Source organism: Pelophylax lessonae (genome assembly GCF_965119305.1).
Source record: "Pelophylax lessonae genome assembly, chromosome: 10".
Classification (NCBI taxonomy): domain Eukaryota; kingdom Metazoa; phylum Chordata; class Amphibia; order Anura; family Ranidae; genus Pelophylax; species Pelophylax lessonae.
In genome coordinates this window covers 84,208,645-84,233,344 of record NC_138777.1, presented here as the reverse complement: position 1 = coordinate 84,233,344, position 24,700 = coordinate 84,208,645, and the positions used below count along the sequence as shown (strand labels likewise).

The 24,700-nt window shown below is 40.0% G+C and overlaps 1 protein-coding gene across 1 annotated transcript in view; it reads left to right on the top strand.

Annotated features, from left to right (window-relative positions):
- LOC309565962 (von Willebrand factor-like) overlaps window positions 1-24,700 on the top strand; it is a gene marked incomplete at both ends in the record, with an annotated part of 214,069 nt that overhangs the window by 130,428 nt on the left and 58,941 nt on the right. The window contains 2 exons of the mRNA XM_082270990.1: window positions 16,930-17,034; window positions 17,961-17,998. Coding sequence (XP_082127116.1) covers window positions 16,930-17,034; window positions 17,961-17,998 — 143 coding nt within the window. The remainder of the gene's footprint in view (window positions 1-16,929; window positions 17,035-17,960; window positions 17,999-24,700) is intronic.

The following is a 24,700-nucleotide window of genomic DNA, read 5'->3' as shown; positions in this document are numbered from 1 at the left end:
GGGATAAGGTGCTTTGGGGGGCCCCCCAAAGCACCCTCCCCATGTTGAGGCCAATTGGCCTGGTATGATTCAGAAGGGGGGGCACTTGCTCCTCCCCCTTTCCTTGCCTGCCAGGCTGCCGTCTCAGATAAGGGTCTTGTATGGATTTGGGGGGACCCATACATCATTTGAAAATATAAATAAATAGCGTGGAGTTTCACTTAAAATCTATGGGAAATATTGGTCAGCTTGACATGGCGCTGCTCCCTGAATTTACATTGGTGTTTATGGGAGATATTGGTCAGCTTGACATGGCACTGCTGAAGAAGAGGAGGGGCCTGTAGTGCCAGCGGGGGACCCCAGAAGAAGAGGATCAGGCTGCTTTGTGCAAAACTATTGCACAGAGCAGGTAAGTATAGACATGTTTGTTATTTTGATTTATTTTTTTGTTAAACGAGGGTTTAGTAACACTTTGAAGTTCTTTCACTTCCTCTCCTGCAGAAACCACAAAAACAAGAAGCGAGGGGAATATCCACAAAGTGAGGGAAATTCCCCTCATAGCTGGTAATGAAACAGTTCCCATTGGATGATTAACCCTTTCCCTTTGTAATGGTGACAATTGTAATAAGTGGATGTCCTATCACTTACTGTCTCAGTGGCAATGGTATTCAGGACAGATAGAGAAGGTTGAAGTGTATGTAAACCCTAACTATGAACTTGTTTTATTTGCTCCCTTCTAGTCTGTTAAATATACCATTGAAAGTGTTTTAAAATATCTATTTTATAAATACAAATACATGTTGATATTTCAAGAAATCTTGTGAGCTCATAACTTCCTATGCACAATCCACACAGGGATTATAGAGATGAGGAAGGTGGAGGGAGATAAGGGGAGCTCTGTGTTTTTGTAATCCATCAGAAAAGAAGTAAGCAGGGCTGAAACCACATGCTCATGTAGCACTACCCCCGTAGGGACTGCAAGTGACAGGCTTCCCCGCTGCTGCACAGCCAGGCACATAACATTTTCAGCATTCATCCAAACACAGGGATCAGTCCTCAAGCTTAGTTGTTTTGCTTTATTGAGAGATAATAACTTGGATGGAGATAGTAATTATGAAATGCCCAACTTGAAAGTGACAAAACCAGGGACAACTTCCTCCCTATGTACAACTCTGAATAATTATTCTGCACAGCTTCAATTGATTCCTCTGCATAGGCTAACAGTCTCTGTTAGATTAGCAACAGCCCCTTACAACCTATGAACTCTCAGTTCCTTAGGAAGTAGCACAATTTGGTGTGAACTACATTCTGGAGCACCTCCACTCCCTTGTAGACACTAGTCCCAGCTCTACCCCTGCAGGAAATGCTAGCCCATCTGTCTGCCTCATTACCAGCCCACCTGGCTGCTTCTCTTCACCAGTATACCCAACTGACAATCTTCACCATTCTGTCCGACAAACACTCTGGAGATCTCCCAGAGCAAGGCTACAGAAGACTAAGGCCCCTTTCACACAGGCGGACCGTTCAGATCCGCCTGTCCGTTTTTTTGGCGGATCTGAACGGTCCCCCCATGCATTCCTATGGGTCATCGGATGTCAGCTGAGACATGTCCGCTGACATCCGACCCCATCCGATCCGTCAAATCTGGACGGATGGAAACCCTATTTTCCATCCGTCCAGCGGATTGGATCGGATGGCATCGGGTGAGAACTGACTGACGGTCCGTTGACATCCGATTTCCCCCATAGAGATGCATGGGGAACTGACAGCTGTCCTCCTGCTGCTCAGCGGGGGATCGGCGGCTCGATCCCCCGCTGAGAAAAACGGACTCCGTCCAACGGACGGATAGTGTGAAAGGAGCCTTAAGCACACCACTGTCTTCAAGAAAGACCTCCTACATGTGGCAGTCTCTCTCCTTGTAAGTCTCTGAACCATGCTGTAGTACTCACACTGTCCTCCTTGCTCCCGCTGCCTCTCAGGAAAGCCTCCTTCCAACTTCTTCTGTGCTAGGCTCCTTCCAGGCTAGCCACCTGAGCCCTGACCTGAGGTAAAGCCCCTTGCCGGCAAGTGGTCCCCAACAGTCTCCCTCAGCACTGCATCTCCATCCTCCACCTGACCCTGCCCAGCATGACTCATGTCTATTTAAGGTCTTACTTCCTGGGGATTGGCTAAGGGCCCCTAAATTTGCAGGAAAACCCTGCTTGCCTCTGCCCTGTAGCTTCCGGAAAATTCTCCAACATTCCAGAACGGGGGGGAGGGGCACCAGAGAGTTGTCTGTATGAGTCATGCTGCCCTGAACTCTAGTAACCCTGACCGAATTACAGACTCACAGGGTTTAAACATGAGCCAGAAGATGCATTTACCTACTCTGACACTAGTAGCACACTAGAGGGTGTTACACCTAGTAATTCAGAGCAGAAAATATACTGTGTTGTCATGAAAAAGAGGAAAGTAGGAGCACATTATCAGGGGAACTCAAAACATACCTAATGGCACATTTCCAGAGGTAGTCCCCTTGAGAACTACCTATACCTAATTGAGGTAAGCATTTGCACCAATGTCGGTAACATTATCAGAACATCCTGTAAATTCAGGTAGTTCTGACTACCACAACTTTAGTTTGTCACTATGGCAGCAACAAATTCTATATAAAATTACAACCAGTTCTTAGAAGAATATGGCAGTATTTGTACAAACTGTTCACTGGCATGCCAGATCTATGCCAGTATTCAGAAGGACAGTGCCTATGCTGGGAAGCTGTCATGTATGTGACATCTTCCCACACAGTGCTTTATCCCCAACACCATTCAGCTGGAATTTCTCTGCCGAAAGTTAAATATAGATAGGGATATAGTTGATGCCATTATCCACATGTGGGCAAATAACTTGTCATTGGATGGGCTGCTCCTTCATTACTTCTTCATCAATCAGGCAGATAAAAGGTCTGGAGTTGATTCTAACTGTAGTATTTGGAATCTATTTCTGTGAACCTACATCATGCGTTCAAAGGAGCTGTCCGTGCAAGTGGAAAAGGCCATTGTGAGGCTTCATAAAGTAAACAAATTCATCAGAGAGATAGCAGCAACCTTAGGAGTGGCCAAATCAACAGTTTGGTAAATTCTGAGGAAAGAAGAATGCACTGGTAAGCTCAGCAACATAAAAAGGACTGGACGTCCACGGAAGACAACAGTGGTTGATGATCGCAGGATCCTCTCTATGGTGAACCAATTCACAACAACCAGAGGAGTGAAGGAAACTCTCCAGGAGGTGGGCGTATCATTGTAAAAGTCTACAATCAAGAGAAGACTTCACAAGAGCAAATACAGAGGGAATACCACAAGGTGCAAATCATTCAGATCCTGAAGAAAAGAAAAACCAGATTAGACTTTGCCAAAAACATCTAAGCAGACCAGACCAGTTTTGGAAAAGCATTCTTTGGACGGATGAAACTAAGATTAATCTGTACCAGAGATACAGGAAGAAAAAGGTTTGGAAGAAGGTTTCCATGAAGGCTTGGAACAGCTCACAATCCAAAGCACTCAACGCCATCTGTAAAATATGTTGGAGGCAGTGTGATGGCATGGGCCTGCATAACTTCCAGTGGCACTGGGTCACTGGTATTTATTAATGATGTGACAGAAGCTACTGAATTCTGTAGTGTTTAGAGATATACTGTCAGCCCAGATTCAGCCAAATGCAGCAAAGTTGATTGGACGGAGCTTCAAAATACAGATGGACAATGATGCAAAACACACTGCAAAAGAAACCCAGGTGTTTTTGAAGGAAATGAAGTGGAATATTCTGCAATGGCTGAGTCAATCACCTGATCTCAACCCAATTGAGCCTGCATTTCACTTGCTGAAGACACAACTAAAGGCAGAAAGACCCACAAACTAAGAACAACTGAAGACAGCTGCAGTTAGAGCCTGCCAAAGCACTGCAAAGGAGGAAACCCAGTCTATGGGTTTCAGACTTCAGGCAGTCTTTGCCAGTATAGGATTCTCAATAAAATATTAAAAATTAACATTTTATTTATGACTATATTCATTTGACCAATTACATTTGAGCCCTGAAAATGAGGGGACTGTGAAAAAATGGTTGCAGTTCCTAAACTCTCTACTTTATATTTATATTTATCCCCTTCAATTAAAGCTGAAAAACTACACTTCAATTTAATTTGGATTGTTTCATTTTAATTTTATTCTGGTGGCATACAGAGCCAAAAGTATGAAAACTGTGCCTGTGTCCAAATATATATGGACCTAACTGTATATAAATTCATGAGGTAATAGAGGAAATTCTTCCGTGTATTCAAAAGAATTCCAATAGTAGGTGTGCTCTGTTAAAACTGCTCACCAGAAATCAAGTAATAACAAGCATCAAGTGAATTAACTTCAGCCAGCATGTTTAAAGTTAGCCTGCCACGGCCGTGCACCTCCACCAATCTAGACACTCACCAGATATCTGACAACAATGAGCATTGACCTGTTGCTGTAAAGCCCCCTGCCCAGGTACAGCAATTCAATGGTGGATTCCAAAGGGATCATACACTGTGCAAAATATTTTGCCAATGGGAGCCCAAATTATGCTCACCTAGTGTAATATTTTATTGTTAATAAAAACAGTTAACAGTTGCTGCAGCACAAGAACATTAAAAAGTTGCCAGAAAAACTTACAAAGAGAGCCGCTGTTCCTACCATGAGGACACGGTGGCAATGATGCCAGCATGTAGGCCCCTCCCCCTATTGTTTTTAGAGTTGTTATGCTGCAGCAACTGTTTACTGTTTTAAATTAAAAATTAAATACTACACTATGTGAGCGTAATTTGGGCTCCCGCTGGTGAGCCTTTTTTTGCAGTGTATGATCCCTTTGGAATCCACCATCTGATCGCTGCACATGGGAAGGAGGCCACTTTGCTTCACAGCAACAGTTCGAGGCTCATTGTTGTCTGATATCTGGTGAGAGTCTAGATTGGTAGAGGTTCACGACCATGGCTGGCTAACTTTAAACACGCTGGGTAATGTGCATTTACTTGACGCTTGGTATTACTTGATTTCTAGTGAGTGGTTTGAACACAGAACACCTACTGTTGGAACTATTTTGAATACACAAAAGAATTTCCTCTATTACGTCATGAATTTATATATTTCAGGACTATATTTGTCTTTCATATAATAAACCTTTGTTGTATGTTCATACTAGCGGAGCGCTGCACACCACTTTTTGTTTTATTATCTATAACTTACTATACAGTACTCACTTTACTTTGTTTTTAATGCAGAAAAATTGCTTGCCTTCTTACAGGTGTCTGCAGTGGATGGGGTGATCCACATTACATAACTTTTGATGGAACCTACTACACTTTCTTAGACAGCTGCACATATGTCCTTGTTCAGCAGATCACTCCCAAGTATGACAATTTCCGCGTCCTTGTTGACAACTATTTCTGCAATACCGATGATGGCTTGTCCTGCCCACAGTCTATCTTGATCTACTATAAATCCAATGAGATTGTTTTAACACGTATGTTATACGAAGGGAGGATGCGAAGCAGGGTAAGAGATGCATCTTTTTTTCATATGAGACAATATTTCCAGAGTCCATTGCATTGTAGTCCAGTTTGACACTAAACAATATCTTTTTTCTCCAAAATAATCCATGTACTTCCAAAAATGAATGTCGGTTGCGAGGCAGTGGTTTAGGGTTGTCAGCTTGCAACAGAAACTGCTGTTTTTTGAAAGGATTTCTAAGTAATAAGGTTTGCCTAGAGGGTTCTAGGTGGGAGGAATAGTTCTGGGGTGACGGATTGGAATTTCAAGAGAGAAAGGGCCAAGATTCTTCCCCGCTATAGTATGCAGTGAGTGATAGAGATGAGGGTAGATTTCCTACTGCCCATTCTCGGACACTGTGGACCAAATCTAATTTGGGAGGGGTCCGCAATCTATTATGACCTTGAGTAAATTTTTTCTCTGTGGAGAATCTGTGTGTGGGTGCACTGTGTGGAAAAAAAGGTTTAGAATGTTAAAAGGTGCCAATGGGTTCAAGTAAGTAAAAGTGGGACATGCTGTCCTAACAAACAAAAATAAGTTCCTCTAAACTGGCCACTAAGTCCATGCAGGGCACCATTCCTGAATTGGAGGAGCATGTGGGGATCTCCAGTCACAGTGTTGTGGTATTAAAGATTTTGCATCTTTCAGCAAGTGAAGTACTAGTAAATGTCTGTACTGTTTCATGTTAGTGTGATGGAGCAAGTATGAAGCAGGTTAAAAAGGGACAGCAATGTCAGCTATTAGGCAGTGTAGACAAAATAATATATATAGGCCTGCGCCATTGTTGCATCTCCAGCAGGTGTCAGGCACATCTGCTGAGATGTGGCAAATAAATAACTAGTTTTGAGTATCATCTGAATCTGAGCTTGCAGTCCATCTCTTAAATTTCAACATGAATAGAACCCTGGAGGGATAGGATATTTTTAAATTCCCCCTGTGGATTCCTTTGTATAGAGTGTTAGGGATAAGTGAAAACAGATCAATCGATGATGTGTGGGAGAAGCACAGGGATTCAGGGGTGGGTGATAGAGCATAGTGTGATCTAGCGTGGGGGGTCACTTAGAAAGTGTTGTATCTGGAAATAGGACCATGTTGGCACTGGGTTGACCTTGTTCATGGTATTCAATGTGTGCCATTAGCAAAATGTGTCACTGCTTAAGAACATTCAAAGCCTAAGATATAGGTCAGGGTGCCAGGCTAAGAGAAAAGTATTGGTCTGGCCACAATTATAGTTCATTTTTTGAACTGGATTCCAGATTGAATTAGTGCTTGCTTCCTATGGTGATAATGTGCGATTGACTGTATCCTGTTCTCTCCACTCTACAGATTAGGTTCAACAATGACTGGATCTCTCCTGGTTTCACCAAAGATGGCATTACCATCACCACTGCTGGTATTAAGATGAATGTGGAAATTCCAGAAATAGATGCCTTTATCTCATTCAGCGGAATGATCTTTGTCATTAATCTGCCTTTTAGTAAATTTGCTTACAACACAGAAGGACAGTGTGGTATGTAAATGGCTGTAAAAAAATGTCATTAATTTTGAGGGGAATGGCTTTCTGTAAAGTTTTACTTTGTATTGTTAAGGTTGAGTAAAAGCATTTTGCTAATTTTTCCCACAAAGGCACTTGCTCCAACAACAGCACTGAAGACTGTCGAATGCCGGATGGCAAGATTGTAAAGGATTGTTCTTCTATGGCTCCTCACTGGAGGGTCAATTCCACAACACCTGGCTGCAGTAAACCACCTCCTTCAACACCACCTCCTCCAACATCATTACCTCCTTCAACTCCACCTCCTTCAACTCCACCACCTTCTCCAACACCACCTCCTTTAACATCACCACCTCCTCCAACATCATTTCCTCCTTCATCTCCACCTCCTTCAACATCACCACCTCCTCCAACAACAACACCTCCTTCAACATCTCCATCTCCTCCCACAACACCTCCTTCAACACCACCTCCTTCAACTCCATCACCTCCTCCAACACCACCTCCTTCAACTCTACCACCGACTTGTAAATCTTCACAATTATGTGATATCATCTTAAGCGAGTAAGTTATGTTATAGTTATATCATTAAAGCAATTTGCATAAATGTTCCTTTATATTCACTTTACAGGCAAACTTTAAAGCTAATCTCCATTTTTAAAAAATCATTACTAATAAATTGCCCAGGATAGGTTAAAAAGAATAATTGCACTTTATTTTCAATTCTCACTTTCAGTCTGAAGTTTTCCTTGGTTAAAGGCCCCTTTCAAACAGACATTCTGATCGGGTCCGCCTGCCTCTTTTTCAGGCGGACTTGATCAGAACCTCCATTTTTCTCTATGGAGCAGCGGGTGTAAATGGACACATCCTTCATCCGATCCTATTCGCCAAAAACAGACTGATGGGGATCTGCACCCCTTCCATCCAGCGGATCGAATGGCAGTTGGGTGTAAACGGACAATTGGTCTGTTTACATCCAGCCGCCCATAGAGGAGAGTGGGTTGTGTCCGTGACTGCTCTACATGAGTGGAGTGGACATGCACCTGTCATCTGCCTGCTCAGTGGGGGTCAGTGGAGAGATCCCCTGCTGAGCAAGAGAATCGCAGCCACAGCCTGCCCTGGGTGAAAGGAGCCTAATTCTTTGACCACTAAATAGGGCTAATCTTTTGAGTTGAATGATATCCAGCATCACTGAACACACTTCCTCTGAGCCAAGGTCACCATGGATCAGACCCATGGGGGTGCGTCATCACACCAGCCTTTATAAATCAAACATGCTGGGGCTGCTTACTGGCAAAGTCAACCATAGAAAGATAAGTAAAATTCCAGTTTCAGCTAAGCCTTCTCCCACTGGCCCATCCTTCTGCCATGTTTCAACCTGGTTGGGGTTAATCATTGGGCGTTTATAACACAATATTGTTTTTACACAGATGATGCGTGACAGGTTCACTTTAATTACAGAGCAGTTATAATGCATGCTATTGTTTTTATACAGATGTTGCATGACAGGTTCACTTTAATTTAATTCCTCTATTTAAAGTATCTTCTCTGAGTGCCACAAGATTATACTACCCAAGCCTTACCATGAAGGTTGCGTCTTTGATGCCTGCCATATTAGCAACGATTCAGTGCAGTGTTCCAGTTTGGAGATTTATGCTTCCCTGTGCAGCGCCAATGGAGTCTGTGTAGACTGGAGAGGAAAAACTGGAGACCATTGCCGTAAGTTCTGTAACTAGTCTATATTAGGATACTTGATTCTAATAACAGAGAAAAAAAGACATCTATCTATCTATCTATCTATCTATCTATCTATCTATCTATCTATCTATCTATCTATCTATCTATCTATCTATCTATCTATCTATCTATCTATCTATCTATCTATCTATCTATCTATCTATCTATCTATCTATCTATCTATCTATCTATCTATCTATCTATCTATCTATCTATCTATCTATCTATCTATCTATCTATCTATCTATCTATCTATCTATCTATCTATCTATCTATCTATCTATCTATCTATCTATCTATCTATCTATCTATCTATCTATCTATCTATCTATCTATCTGTGTGATGTGACCTTGTTTTTTTATTTCTTTTTAAATTATAGCATACAACTGTTCTGCTGGAAAAGTGTATAATCCTTGTGGACCAGTGCATGTTAAGACTTGTGAAAACAAGTAAGAAATGTTAATACATGTAAAGCCTCCTTTTTTTTTTTTGCAACACTTCTTATTTAGGCTGAACATACAAGATTAGAATCTGGGATTAACCTGGGTACAACTAGTCTGCCGAATTATCTTCTGACAACTGGGGGGGTGGCTTTTTCCGCTCTCCCCCACCTTCCTGCTGGGAGAAGACAATGGCCTGGCAGGAGGTATTCCTGCATCAACGCTGTCTGTGTTGATGGGGGAATCAAGCAAATTTCAAAAGAAATCCGCTCCATGTATAGTTGGCTTTACTGAAACCCTGCCTGTTCATTGGTTATGGCTTCTCCTTCTCATAAACCACACCTCTTGAATTAGTTGGCATATTCAATGACTGTACCAAAGCAGAATATAGGGACCACAGAGATTGGAAAAGTAGTTGGAATAAGGTATCCTTGTAGCATTAATACTAAACCATTAAAGACTTTGTATAAGGAGTACCCAATCCTATTTTGTGCTGGGACTTGTTCTACTTACATTTTTCAGAATTACAGTAAAACATTTTCTAGATCCATCCTGCATTAATCTAAACTTAATAAATCTGACTATAGCATTTTAAGCTGATTTCCTTGGTATTGGTATAGGCAAGGGCCACAATAATTGTGGTTCACCACAGTTCAAATGCCATTATTGCTCACTTCTTTTTACAGCCACATTGAAAATGTTGCTACCGGTACGACCGAAGGCTGTTTCTGCCCAGCTGGAACTACCCTTTTCAATTCCTACACTGATACCTGCATCAAAAGCTGTGGTAAGTATGAACAATATGTAATCTAATCGCTGAAACTAGTAATAAGCAACTATGTAAAACTTATAAATATACTGTAATTCTTATCATTTGTTTTTAATTCTTAGTTCCTTTTTAGACTTCAATAATGTCATGAAAATTTGTTTTCTTGTTTCTTTCTTGCAGCTTGTGTTGGTCCAGATGGAATGCCCAAAGCTGTGAGTTGGACTTAAACATTTATTCATTAAAAAGACTATTTAAATAACATTTAATTTAAGTCTGTAAATGTTTTTTTTTTTCTCCATTCTTTTTATTATTTTCAAAAATAAGAGTACAAAATAGTGTAAACAATACACAGTAGTTACAACTTGTGCAAGGATAAAAGGAGAAAGAAACAAAAAAGGGAGAAAATAAATAAATAAATAAATAAATAAATAAATAAATAAATAAATAAATAACTAAAGTAAGAAAAAAGAATTACAAGAAGTACAAGTACAAAAGGTACAAGCAGAGTACAAACAAAGTACAATAAAAGTGCAAACAAGGTTAGGTCCAAATTTTAGTGCTGTTATCATATTCATTTAACTCGCATGTTTTCAGGAAAAATAAAAAAAAAAGAAAATATCGCAGCTTCAGTCTAGTGGGAATCTATTGGTCCATAGTTTCCATTGTGTGTAAAATCTGGTCCTTGTACCATGCTTAGTAGCTAACATTGTTTTAATATTTGAAATGCAAGTGGGCAATCTCCACCGCCTCCGTGAGGTTTGGGGCATTATTTGATTTCCATCCTCTTGCTATAGGTAGTCTTGCCACTAGAAGGATGTGGGTAGTCACGGACCTACAAGAGGGGGGAAATGTATCTATTCCCAAGTTTAGTATTGCAAGCTTAGGGTCTGGAGGATTTAGGATGCCCCTGTTGTCAGATCTGAAACTGAAAATATTCCTCCAGAAACCAGTAAGATTTGTACAAGACCAAAACATGTGCAGGAGGTGACCGGTGTTTCCAAAACCTCTTCAGCAGAGGGGCGAGAAGGCCAAGAGGAATTTGGAAATAGGCAGGGGAGTGAGATACCACCTCAATGCTATTTTTTTTGGGACAATTCCCAATGATTTACACAGTGTGAGGCCTTGTATATAGATTTTAGCACTGCTTGTCGTTGTGCAGGAGTGTATGATTCACCTAGATCTGTTTCCCATTTTAAGAATGGGGTAGATTTGTGAAAAGCGGGTTTGTCCTGAAGAAAGTTGTAAAAAATGGAAATACCCTTAGAGAGTGGTGGGAGGGCATTGATGAACCTCCAGGCTACAGTAGGGAGGGATGTTTCATATGATTTTAGAGATCTCAAATGTTGGAGGGTTTGGAGGTATACATAGTACTCATGTGAAAAGAGATCAAATTCTGTGGAAAGATTCTCGAATGATTTGACTTGCTTGTTGATAAAAAGATCTGTAATCAAGTGGATGCCTTTCTGTTGCCAATGAGCAAGAGATATGTTTGGAATGAGATCTTCTAAGATTGTAATAGGTAGGGAGATAGTGGTTTGAGAGATTGGAGGTGGGTGGATAACCCTTAACGCCCTCCAGGCTAGTATAGATGCTTGAATCGTGGGTGGCAGTTGTTGTAGGTGATGTGGTTTCCATAGGTCTGAAATTAAGAAAGTACGAAGTTCCACTTTGGGGCTGAGAGATGTTTCTATTTGGGACCAGAGAATGTCAGGTGTTGGGGAAAATCAGTGCTTAAGTTGGGTAAGTAGAGAAGCATAGTAATAATATTTAAATTCCGCCCATGCCTCCCGCCAGTCTGTGTTTTATGACAAGAGTACAGGAGCATCTGGGTCATCTAGCGTTCCATAAGTATTGTCTGAGTGTATTTTGCAGGACATTTTTGTGTTTTTTTTTTTAGAGGTATTGGTAGGGTACTAAATATGTACAATATCTGAGGTAAGCATAGTATTTTAAAGGAGGCCAAATGCCCTGACCAGAACAGTTCTACTCTGGAAAATCTATTAGTCTCCTGGGTGATATTGTTTATTAGAGGTGTAAAGTTAGCATCAGCTAATTTTAGGGGATCTGCTGTCAATGATAGTCCTTGATACAATATTGTAGATTCAGTCCAGCAATACAGAAACATGGTCTGGAGTTTGGATTTGAGAAAGGGCTGTATGTTCATTCCCAGGATTACTGACTCACCTTACTTCCTCTTCCTCCCCTCGGCGGCCACGACGATTCGTCACTTCCTGGCTTGCAATGATTCCTGGGAGCTGAACATCATCGCTCCAAGGAATCAATGCGCCTGCACCGGCCCCGACGTCAGTTCTGGTGCAGTCGCCGTCATACCTTGCTAAACAGCTTCTGGGCATGCCCAGAAGCTGTGCAGGGATGAAGAAGATGGAAGAGGATGCAGTAGAGGATCGCGCTGGCTTCAAGCTGCCCACACCTGAGATAGCAGCGCAGGACAATACATTTTCAAGGTAAGTATTTCTTCTAAAAGGTAAGTGCAACCCGGGACAGATCAGAGGCTATCCATTGTGGAATGCACTAGCCCTGACTGTCCCGGGGGTATTTTTATTAAAAAAAACTTTCCCAGGGTGGAACTCCGCTTTAAGGAGAGAGTCGGGTTTGTTAGGCATAGAATAACGTTGTCCACAAATAGACTAATTGTGTGGGATCTATCCTGGAATATGAAGCCGTTTATATTCGGTTCAGATCTGATAGAGGCTGTGAGGGGTTCTATAAGGAGATTAAATATTGTGGGAGATAGTGGGCATCCTTGCCTCACTCCATTGGTTATAGAAAAGGGTCTCCAAAGGGCATTTGAAGAATAAACTCGTGCTGATGAGGAAGAATAAAGGGCCATAATGGTCAATAATATAGGGCCAGAAAATCCAAATTTCTTAAGGGTATGTGTCATGTATCCCTAATGGACTCTGTCAAAGCCTTCTCTGTGTCCAACAATAGGAGCAGAGAAGGCATTTGGTGAGCTTTAGAGAGATGGATTATGTTTATGATTCTCCTTGTGGCATCTGATACTTGTCTACCTGAAATTAAGCTGGTCTGGTCAGGGTTTAATAAGGATGGTAGGATAGGGAGGTAGGATAGGGAGCAGTATTTAGTAGATAGGTCTGAAATTAGGTGGTGTAGTGGGGTCCTTTCCAGGTTTTGGAATGGTGACAATGTATGCTTGTAGCATCTCTGATGGGAAAGAGGCAGTAGTTATTGCTGAAGAATAAACAGAGGCAACAGCAGGGATAAGGTGTGTCTGAAATACTTTGTAGTAGTCATTTGTTAGATCATCTGGTCCAGGTGACTTACCATTAGGTAGAGTCTTGATAACCCTGACAATCTCAGCGTTTGTCAGTGATAGGAGCATTTAACAATGCTAGTTGGGTTGGAGAAAGTGACAGTAAATCAATTTTAGCCACAAATTGTTGGATTGTACTATCAGTAGGTTGAATGGTCCCCGTGTCTTCAGAGAGGTTATAAAGAGAGTAGTAATCAGCAAATCAGTTGGCTATATCACTGGGGTTCCTAATTTTATTGTTTTTCGTCGGGAGAGTTATTTAGTGAATTATAGTTAGGGCCTTATGACTTTGGAACCTCTGAGCTAGAAATGTTCCTGCTCTGTTGCCAGATGAGTAATGCGCCAATTTCAAGGAGGTCAGATGTTTGTTAAATTGCTCTAGGAGTAAAAGTCGGAGCTCTTAATTTAGATGTTTTGTGTGATGTCTCTGTGTTTGGTTGTGTTTTTTTGGATGACTCTACCTTTTTTATTTCAGACAATAGTTGCCTCTGTGCCCTCTGTTTTTTGACTCGAGAACTCAGTTGTAACAGTATTACTCTAATGAATGCTTTGTGAGCACACCACAAAGTAGAGGGTCTGGAGACAGAGGGATTGTTAGTTGCAAAAAACTCAGTAAGTTGATTTGCAATGAGAGTAGCATATGCAGGGTTGTGTATAATCTGTGAGTTTGCTCTCCACACAAATGTTGGCTCGGTAGTGTTTTGCTCCTGTAATATAATTGAGATTGGAGCGTGGTCAGACCACAAGATCGTATGAATGGAGGAGGAAGACACTTGCTGCAGTAATATTCTATCAACCAAAAATGCATCAATACGAGAATAGGTCATATGTCTGGAAGAGTGAAATGAATAATCTCCTTCATTTGCATGTTGGCACCTCCAAACATCATACAGATCATTGATATTCAAAATAGGCTGTACTGCTGGTGGAGGTCATTCAGCTTTGGAGGTTGTATCCAAACTAGGATCAGCAATGGTGTTAAAGTCCCCACAGATGAGAAGAGCGCCTTTCCGAAGAGAGACAATCTTGCGAAGCAGTTTCCGGATGAATCCAATTTGATTAGCATTAGGAGTGTAGACGTTGGCTATCCTGTTGTTAAGTTTACAGATGAGAAAAAGGTATCTACCTTCTGGGTCTTCATGGAGATCTAGTAGTGTGAAGGTAACTGAATTTCTGACAGCTATTCCCACTCCTCTTTGCTTTGTGGGTGCCAAGGCTAGAAATATATGAGGAAAGCCTATGTTTGAAGGCCGGGGTATTAGAGGCCTGGAAGTGAGATTCTTGGAAGCATAGGATATCAGTTCCTAGGTTCAGGGCTTTTTTTCCAAAGTGCTGCTCTTTTTGCAGGGTGGTTTAATCCATTGACATTAAAATATACAAATGTAATCATCATTGGCAATAAGGACTACAAAGAGTAAATAGTACCCCATCCAGTTTGACTTCCAATTCAGGAGATCTTTGCTTGGGATGTCAGATGGAAGTGCCCATTTGGGTAGATAGATTGGAGATGAGCTGGGTTCAGGATTACAGTTTTGTACAGCACTTGGGTTGGACCTTGGATTGTTAAAAGAAAGGAACAAAAAAACATAGAGAAACAGTAGGCAAACAATGTGGTATGGCATAAAAAGGGGGATCCCAAAGAGAATCTGTATGCATAAACAATGCGAAATACAACTGGGGGGAATTTGTGGGCTACAAGCTTCTGAGTATCACTGGGTTCTTTTTGTGTTTGTTGCTAGGTTAGCCTGGGTCAGTTAAGGGTTGTGCTTCTTATTTCGCTGTTTGTGAAACACCAGCTGCCAGTCATCCTGGGAGTTTAGCTTGGTAGACTGAACCTGTTGAGGAGGTTCCTGGTCTGGTAGGATATCCCAAGTGCGAAGAAGTTTCATTCCCTCCTCTAGAGATGAGATCACTGTAGATGACCTGTTGCAAGTAATTGTTAGCTTGGTAGGGTAACCCCAGTGAAACTTTATGCTGTGGCTTTAGCGATAGGCAGTAGACTCCTGTGTTTCTGCATAGTGCATTGCGAGAGGTCCGCAAAGATCTGGACTGTGGTAAGTGGTTGAGAATTTTTGCAGAATGCTAACATGAATTGCTCTTTTACACTATAAAAGTGCACTCGCATTAATACGTCTCTAGGGATGTTATCTGCCAGGAAAGTGGGCTTGGGGAGACGGTGGATTCTGTTGATTATTATCTCGGAATCAGTTGCAGATGGTAGGAATTCTTTGAGATCAGATGCGTATTGTTGAACAGGCTGTATGGCTTCAGGAATGCCACGTATTTTAACATTAGTCTGTAAATGTTTTTATGTATTTTAATCTGTATATTTTTTTAGTATTATTTGTCCTTTCACTAATACAAAACTTCACATTACAAACCTTTTAACTAAACCTAATCCCTTGTTTACATGTTCACTTGCAAGAAATGTTATCATTCTTGAAAATGACAGTTGTAAGCTAATAGATTGCAATGAGCAACAAAACACTTGAAAACTACAGTTGTAAGCTGATAGGTTGCAATAAGCAACACAAAGTTTGCAAATGACAGTTGGAAGCTGATGCAACCTTAAAAGCGCTTTTCATACATCAGATTCTCCATACTGTGTTGTAAATTCTTCCTTCCCATGCCTCCTTTCTGTGCTTTTTGATACCAAAAAAATCCATTTATTTTTTTAAGCCCTGCTTATAATGTAAAAGTTTTGCGAACCTCAATCAGGTTCAAAATAGATTTCTGCTACTGGGTCTAATTAAATAGGTAATTAGAGTGCATGCACGAGGATATCATAGACTGACACACATGGTCAGGTAAATGATACTTCCTGTTTATTTCTAATGGACAGTCTATTATATAGTTAGTAGGCGGTGTCATATGTTAGTACGTCATAAGCATAATATTAGCATAATACTGATTATTTGCAGCTTTCTGATTAGTCATGTCCATTATAAGGTGGTCCCCTTCGAGTTTATGAATGTTATCTTCTTTTGAAGGCACTGTGCCAAGGCTCCCTCTTTCTTCTCACATTCCATTGTCGGTGGGGGGGGGGGGGGGTATCTAGTAACGGGCATTTTGAGCAAGGAAGACAGGAAAAAATATGTACATGTATAGAAAAATACACATAGAAAAATAGACATTTTTCTTAATTCACATGTGTTCATCACATTCCTTCACAATAATACTAGTGGATAAACATACTGTACAGTTATATGGTTACTACAAAATAATTGGTATTATACAAGTACAGGATACATAGATGTAAAAAATGTCCACACCCACTGCGTAAATAGTAAAGAGTTTTTTGACACTAGAAAATTGAGGCTTTGTTTGTACAGTAAATTCTAGTCTTTTATAACAACATGTATTTGAATTTTCTTTTTTATATTTGCAGCCTGCAGAAACCTGGACCAGTGGCTGCAAGAAGTGTGTCTGTGAAGCCAATTCCCTCACTGTTCAGTGTGAGCCATTATCATGCACTAAACTAACACCCATCACCTGTGAAAAGGAAGGCTTCATCCCTGTGACTCTACCAAACCCAGAAGAACCATGCTGCATGCTGAATGAATGCCGTAAGTTAACATCTTATCTGTATATGTAATATGATCTAATCACTGATTATCCCACATACTGCTGTAGGAATACTAACATTTGATCTGTCTGCCCATAGAATGTAACAGTACCTACTGTCTACATAAGGAAATGAAGTGTGACACCGGATTTGAAGCTACTCCTGTTCTTCTAGAGGGTGACTGCTGTCCAAAATATGAGTGCAGTACGTACCTAATTAAGATTTCTCCCCCTGGATGTGCTCCATGTTTAAAAATGTGCTTGGTACTGTTTGAAACATCACAGTTGTTTTTATAGTGAATTTTTAAATTTAATTTGTTGGCTTTGTTTTCTGACCTACAATGGATTTAAAGCAGAGCTCCAGTCTCTGAAGTGAAAATTCAAAGTCAACAGCTACAAAAACTGTAGCTGCTGACGTTTAATAGGTGGCCATTCACCTGTTTCATGATCCAGTGATGTGCTTACCCCAGTGATGTTCTCCTTGTGTCCTCCCTCGCTGGTACTGGCATCTTCACTATCGGCACCCGACTCTGACAACTTGCAGCTTCACAGCCGGGTGCCCACTGTGCATAAACGAGCGGCACTGCGGTCTGTGACTGGTCCCGAAGTCTTCTGGGACCTGTCATGTGCTCCAGAAGGCTTTGAGAAGGAGGGGGGGAAAGAGAACTTCTGCTTCTGATCACCTGAATTGATCGAAGCAGAAGTTGGAGCGGGTATCTGTCAAAATCAGGTATCCACTCCCCCCTCCTCCCCAAAAGCTGCATTTCACAAACAGAAGCAGGGGGGGGAAGCCTTAAAGTTGAACTTCCCCTTTTGGGTGGAGCTCCACTTTAATTTAGGAGCTGTTTTGATTATGTTAGATTGAATTTCTCACCTTGTAGAAGAGAAGATCATTTTTACCTGCTTGAGATTGCACTTATTTCACCATCACAAGCAGAAACACAATGCATTTAATAAATCTGTACATTTTTTTAGTAGTCACATTGCAAAGTAAATTTTTACTTATCTTACTTATCCTAATTTCAGTGCATAATTAGTAATTATTAAACATTAACAATCGCTTTGTAAAAACAAGTTTGATGGTATTATTACAATAAAAATATCCTGAAATGTTCTCATATTTTTCCACAGCTGTTCCAGTCTGTGTTTATCGTGATGGAACTTATAAGGTAAGAAACCTCTGGACAGCAAAACATTACATTTTCCTGAAGAAAAAAAGTTCAAAATGTGTTATAATGTTGTGGTTTATATGGCAACATAAAGTATATAATAGAGGAAAATTGTTTTTATGTTTTTGGATAGCATAGGTATAGATATTTACCATCCAGAACAGGTGTGGCTGTGGCAGAGATTCTAAGAGCCCATTCACACTAGCACAACTTGTGAGGCAACTTGTGTAGCCCCAGGTCGCCTGACATAACAAAAGCAATGTTAATCAATCAGTGCTGTCTTAATTGGCACTACTGAAGTCGCTCCGACTTCAGAAAAGGGTCCTGTACTACTTTGAGGTGACCTGTGATCCGACTGTCCCATATACTTCAATGGGAGTCGCTTCCTTATCTTAATTGAAGTGACTTGTTATCAGACTTTCCAGGAAGAAGAAAGAAACTAGCCAGGCATTCCCCACAGATAAAGTCGCCTGTCTCTTCAAAGTAGTGCACAAGTCTCTTCCAAGTCTCTTCCAAGTCTCTAAACAAGTCTCTTCAAGTCACGGGGTGACTTTCTGGTCGTGGTAGTGTGAACTCGGCTCTTATTCTACCCCATTCTATCCAAAACCTTTTGCCTTTAGATACACCTTAATTATATATGTGTAAGACAATCTGATATCTGCTTTAACCAGTTCAGTTTTCATACCCATAGTTGCCTTATGGACTGGATTAAAATTTACAAATGTTTCTGGGATGTTAGAAATTGACTAAAATTAACTTTAATGTAATTATTGTTCATAGTACGAGCAACATAAATGTCAAAGATAGTTTGTTTTAAAGCTTTTTTACTGCTTGTTACAAACAAGATTTTATCCTGACAACACTGTCTTAAAAAAAATCTTCTATTCAATCTATAGACAAAAATATGTAACAATACAAAGCAATACTTTTTCCCTGTTTCTAGTGTTACCATACCGTGTTTCCCCGAAAATAAGACCGGGTCTTATAATAATTTTGGCTACAAAAAACACACTAGGGCTTATTTTCAGGGGATGTCTTATTTACCCCTCTCTATGTTCTAAAAAAACCTGGAATAAAACAATAAAATGTTTTTTAAAAAAGTTCCTGTGTCCTCTGTCTTCTCTCCCCCTCTCCCCCTATCAGCTAAGGAGTCAGTATTATGACATTCTGTAATCCCAAAAATAAACAATGGTTAACGTATCGTAAAATCATGTATCGTTTTGTAAAAAGATTATATAATGTCCAGTGTGTCTCCTTTTGTAACTTTATTGTGGCAAAAACCTTATTTACCGCACTGCTGGGCGCTCACATGACCCGCCGAAGCCCTTCTTCCCCGCTCCGAGCACTGAAGAGGGAGAGGCAGTTGACCCCAGCCGGGAGGAGAGGAGAAGATCTCCAGCGGGTCACGTGAGTGCCCAGCAGCGCGGTAAATAAGGTATTTGCCACAATAAAGTTACAAAAAAGAGGCACACTGTACATTATATAACCTTTTTACAAAATAGATTACAGTAAACCCCCGCTCCATCGCGGTTCAGTTTTTGCGGTCCCGGTATATTGCGGTTTTTTTTGTAATGTTATTTTACTATATAAATCATTAAAAATTAAATATTTTTGTGTTTTCCATAGCTCTTGCTATGTCTCTCAGTATCTTTTATGTGTTTAAATGAGTTTCTATTGTTTTAAAAGTGTGTTTAAAGACCTTAAAATGCTTTTACACGTACAGTGACAGTAAAAAAAAGCATGCCTACAATGCATTTTAATAGGGTTTTTCTATTTCGCGGACTTTCACTTCTCGCGGCTGGGTCCGGACCGTAACCCCTGCAATGGAGGGGGGTTTACTGTACATGTTTTTACAACAACTTTAACTAGGGCTTATTTTCGGGGTAGGGCTTATATTGCAGACATTCCCGAAAATAACGCTAGGTCTTATTTTCGGGGTAGGGCTTATTTTCAGGGAAACAGGGTAGCTATAAAAGTGCACATTTTATTCTATAATTTGCATCTAATTTTGTACAATACATCATAAAATTTGCTCATGCTAATATAAAAAAATTAATGTTACCTTGATGGGTTTCATCCCCTAATGACCAGGCCATTTTTTGCAATATGGTACTGCGTTGCTTTACTTAAAATTGATCTATCGTGCAACACTGTACCCAAATAAAATTGATGTCCTTTTTTTCCCACAAATAGAACTTTCTTTTGGTGGTATTTGATCACCTCTGTGGTTTTTCTTTTTTGTTCTATAAACAAAAAAATAAAAAACTACAGTTTAAGAAAAAAAAAAAAAACAATATTTTTAGTTTCTGCTATAAAACATACCCAATAAAAAATGTTAAAAATCTAATTTTTTCATCAATTTAGGACAATATGTATTCTTCCACATATTTTTGGTTTTAAAAAATCCTAATAAGTGTATATTGATTTTTTTGCGCAAAAGGTATATCATCTACAAACTTTGGGGAAGATTTATGGACTTTTTATTTATTTTTACTGTTTTTACTAGTAATGGCGGCGATCAGCAATTTTTAGCGGAACTGTGACATTGGGGCAGACTAATCTGACACTGGGTGACACTTTTTGGGGGCCAGTGACACCAATAAAGTGATCAGTGCTATCAAAAATGCACTGTTACTATATAAATGACAATGGCAGGGAAGGGGTTAACACCAGGGGTGATCAAGGGGTTAAGTGTGCTCCTAGGGAGTGCTTTCTAACTGTAGGGGGAGTGGATACACTTGAGGAAAAGAGAGATCTGTGTTTCAGCTTAGCTGAAACACAAGATCTCTCCCTTTCTCTGTCATCCCGGACCTGCTGATTGGCTCCAGCTGTGTCCAATAACAGCCGGAGCTTGCATGCCCCTGACATCTCCTGCACAAAATCCCATACATGTACTTGATTTTTCTCAGCCTGACCACCCTTCTGCAGTATATATGCAGCAGGCGGTCAGGAAGTGGTTAAGGGGAGCTTAGTATTCTTAAAACATTTTTTTTTTTAAATTTGATCACTATGCATTTATTTAAATGCTGCATTGGATTTTTGGTGAGCTTGCCATTTTTGTCAATCATCTGCTGCAGTACTAGAAAGGGCTGTGCACACAACTTTACTTTGGCACTTGAGGCATGTGCTTTCCATGGTTTGTGCATCAAACATGGGCCTGTCACATCCTAACTAAAGCAGGGTTGAAATGTGCTATACCATACCTGGCCAATCTTAGTGTTTGTTTATTTTTCAGTTGGGTGGGTAGAGTTGGTAGAATATGGAAATATATATTAAATTACTTTGTAATTGTTTATACCAAAATGTTTGGCTATATTTTTTTTTTTTTTTTTGCTGTCTATATCCCATTGGGGAGATTTCCCCTCATTGCCTGTCCCGAAGATGCAACAGGAAATTAGAGGAAATCTTCCCAAAGTGATAGCAATTGCCATCTTAGACAGTTGCTGGCAGTTTTGTGCCTCTTGGATAGTTTATCCTATTTTATGCTCTGGTGACAACTTTACAATTTTGGATATCTCATTGCTTTCTGTCAAATAAAGAGGATTATCTCCCCTGTGGGGGCCCAGGGAGCAATAACAACTTGACAGTGTCTAACCTTTCCCCACCATCCAGTATTATTTAAATGGAAGTATTTAAGAAAAAAATTGCCTTTCCTTACACTTTAAATATAAATGAAATGTAAATTTGTTTATTTATTCATTTTTTATACTCAAGATTTATGAAAACTGTAAGATAGATACATGCTTATCTAAGATTCTACCAGTTTGGTTGCAATGATCTTCCCTTCAGTTGACGTACATCCATTCTGCTGCTGTTGCATCTACAACATGATGTATGCAGAATGTTCATATATTACACTTATTAAAGTGGTGGATTGTTTAACCACTTCAGCTCCGGAAGATTTTACCCCCTTAATGACCAGGCCATTTTTTGCAATTCGGCATTGGATTGCTTTAACTGACAATTGCGCGGTCATGCGATGTCGTACCCAAATACAATTGACGTCCTTTTTTTTCCACAAATAGAGCTTTAGTTTGGTGGTATTTGATCACCTCTGTGGTTTTTAGCGCTATAAACAAAAAAAGACCGACAATTTTGAAAAAAACACAATATTTTTTACTTTCTGCTATAAAACATTCCCAATAAAAAAAAATTAAAAATAAAAATTTTATATCAGTTTAGGCCAATTTGTATTCTGCTACATATTTTTGGTAAAAAAAAAAGAAGAAAAAAGCGTATAATAATTGGTTTGCGCAAAAGTTACAGCGCTTACAAACTGCAAGATAGATCTATGGACTTTTTTTTTTGTTATTATTAGTAATGGCGGCGATCAGCGATTGTTATCGGGACTGCGACATTGCAGCGGACAGATCAGACCCCTAACTGACATTTTTTACATTTTTTGGGAACTGTTGATATTAACCTCTCTAGCGGTATCCCCGAGCGTGACTCGGGGTAGGAATTTTCTGCTATTAGCGGTATCCCCGAGTCACGCTCGGGGTGAATGGCAGAGCTATGCAGACAGCGCAGCGGAGCTTCTCTTACCTTATCCTGGCGATCCAGCGATGAGCTCTCATTGCTATGAACGCCAGCCGAGATCTTCGCCGCTCGTCTGTCGGTAGGAGGACTTCCTAGTTCCGTTCCCTGCAGCAGCAATGCTGCATGGGAGCGGAACTAGGGAGGGAAATTAAAAAAAAAAAAAAAACGTTGCACAAAACACATAACACATTTTATATTATATATATGCATATATATATATATATATATATATATATATATATATATATATATATATATATATATATATATATATATATATATATATATATATATATATATATATATATATATATATATATATGTATATATGTATATATATATATATATGTATATATATATATATATATATATATATATATATATATATATATATATATAAAATGATATTATTGATTCGATTATAATTCATGCGTTATATATATATATATATATATATATATATATATACACACACACATATATATATATATATATATATATATATATATATATATATATATATATATATATATATATATACACATATATATATATATACACACATATATATATAATATATAACGCATGAATTATAATCTAATCAATAATATAATTTTATTATATATATTATATATTAAATAATAAAATAATATTATTGATTCGATTATAATTCACTTGTTTGTGTTTCAAATTTATCACATCTGGGATGTCTGGGATGTCTACTAGAGACTTGTTTTGGTCAGGTTTAAGTCAGTAATTACTAAGAATTGTAGGCCTATAATACATAACGCCAAATTTCCATGAAAAGAATTGTATCGCTTTTGGAACAGAATTCCTGACAGAATCATACCGCCAGGGAGGTAATACAGTAATCAGTGCTAAATAATATGCACTGTTACTGTATAAATGACACTGGTATGGAAGGGGTTAACACTGAGGTTGATCAAGGGGTTAAATGTGTTCCCTATTGTGCTTACTAACTGTGTGGGGGGATGGGTTGGACAGAGGCAGAGAGAGATTGGTGATCCGCCTGCTCCTCCCTCGGTCTGGCTCTAACTGTGTCTAATCACAACGGGAGCATGGCACCGGCGGTGCACATGCGCCGCCGAAGCCGCGTGCACATAATCACGTAGATCTACATGATTATGCACAGCCGAGCCGCCCTGCCTCAGTAAATCTGCGTGGGGCAGTCGGCAAGTTACTAAAGGCAAATAGACAGTGCACTTTGCAAGCGTAGTTGCACTCTGCAAGTTCAGTCACTCCAGAGCTTATTAATTGAAGGACGCTCTGCTGACTTCCTATATCCAGTCATGTGCAGACAAAAATGTGATTATTTTTTTTTCTTGCACGTGATTGGGTATTTTGTGCAAAGTTAATCTTCATCTCTCATTATTGAGTTCTGAAACAACAGCATTTGCAGACTGTGCAGTCTTTTTGCCTTTAGAAAATCCACCCCAACGTCACACTGCCCATGCAGGGCAAAGTGACAGAGCTTGTAAAAAGCCTCCTGCCCCCCAAAATCACTCAACAGCCTGTCCCTTTCTCCTCCACATCGGATGCTGAAATCAGCTGTGTCACCATATTCTGTGAAAAGCCTCCTTCCAACCCCCTCCCCCCTTACTGACCACATTGGCATTGTTACTTTCCCAGTCATGTGACAGTATTGAGGCCTAGTGATTGTTTGCCGGTGTAACGTTAAAAAACCATACCCCGTGAAGAAACCATACCCCCGTCACTTCCGGTCTGAAACAGCTGAGCAGCGCAGCAGTGCGCATGCTCAGAGCCCCGGACACCTAATAGAACATGAAAGGATTTGAGAAGTGCGCATACTCGGTGGGCATGAAATTATCACGGCACCGTTTCTAATGTTATACTTGCGGCGGGTACATTAAAACACTTCGGCTGGAACATCAATCATCTCCTCTGCTATCGCTGTCACTTCCCTCATCTCCGGTAATAAATATAAAAGCGGCGGCGGGTGTATGAGATGTAAATGTGACGGCGATCGCGGCTCCGTGATCCGCTATTATATTTATTACCAGAGATGAGGGAAGTGACAGGGGATGGAGCGGAGATGATTTATGTTGCATAGCAGCTGTTTTAATGTAAGCGCCGCAAGTTTAACTACCGTGAGAAATCCATACCCTCCGTAGGTACACCGGA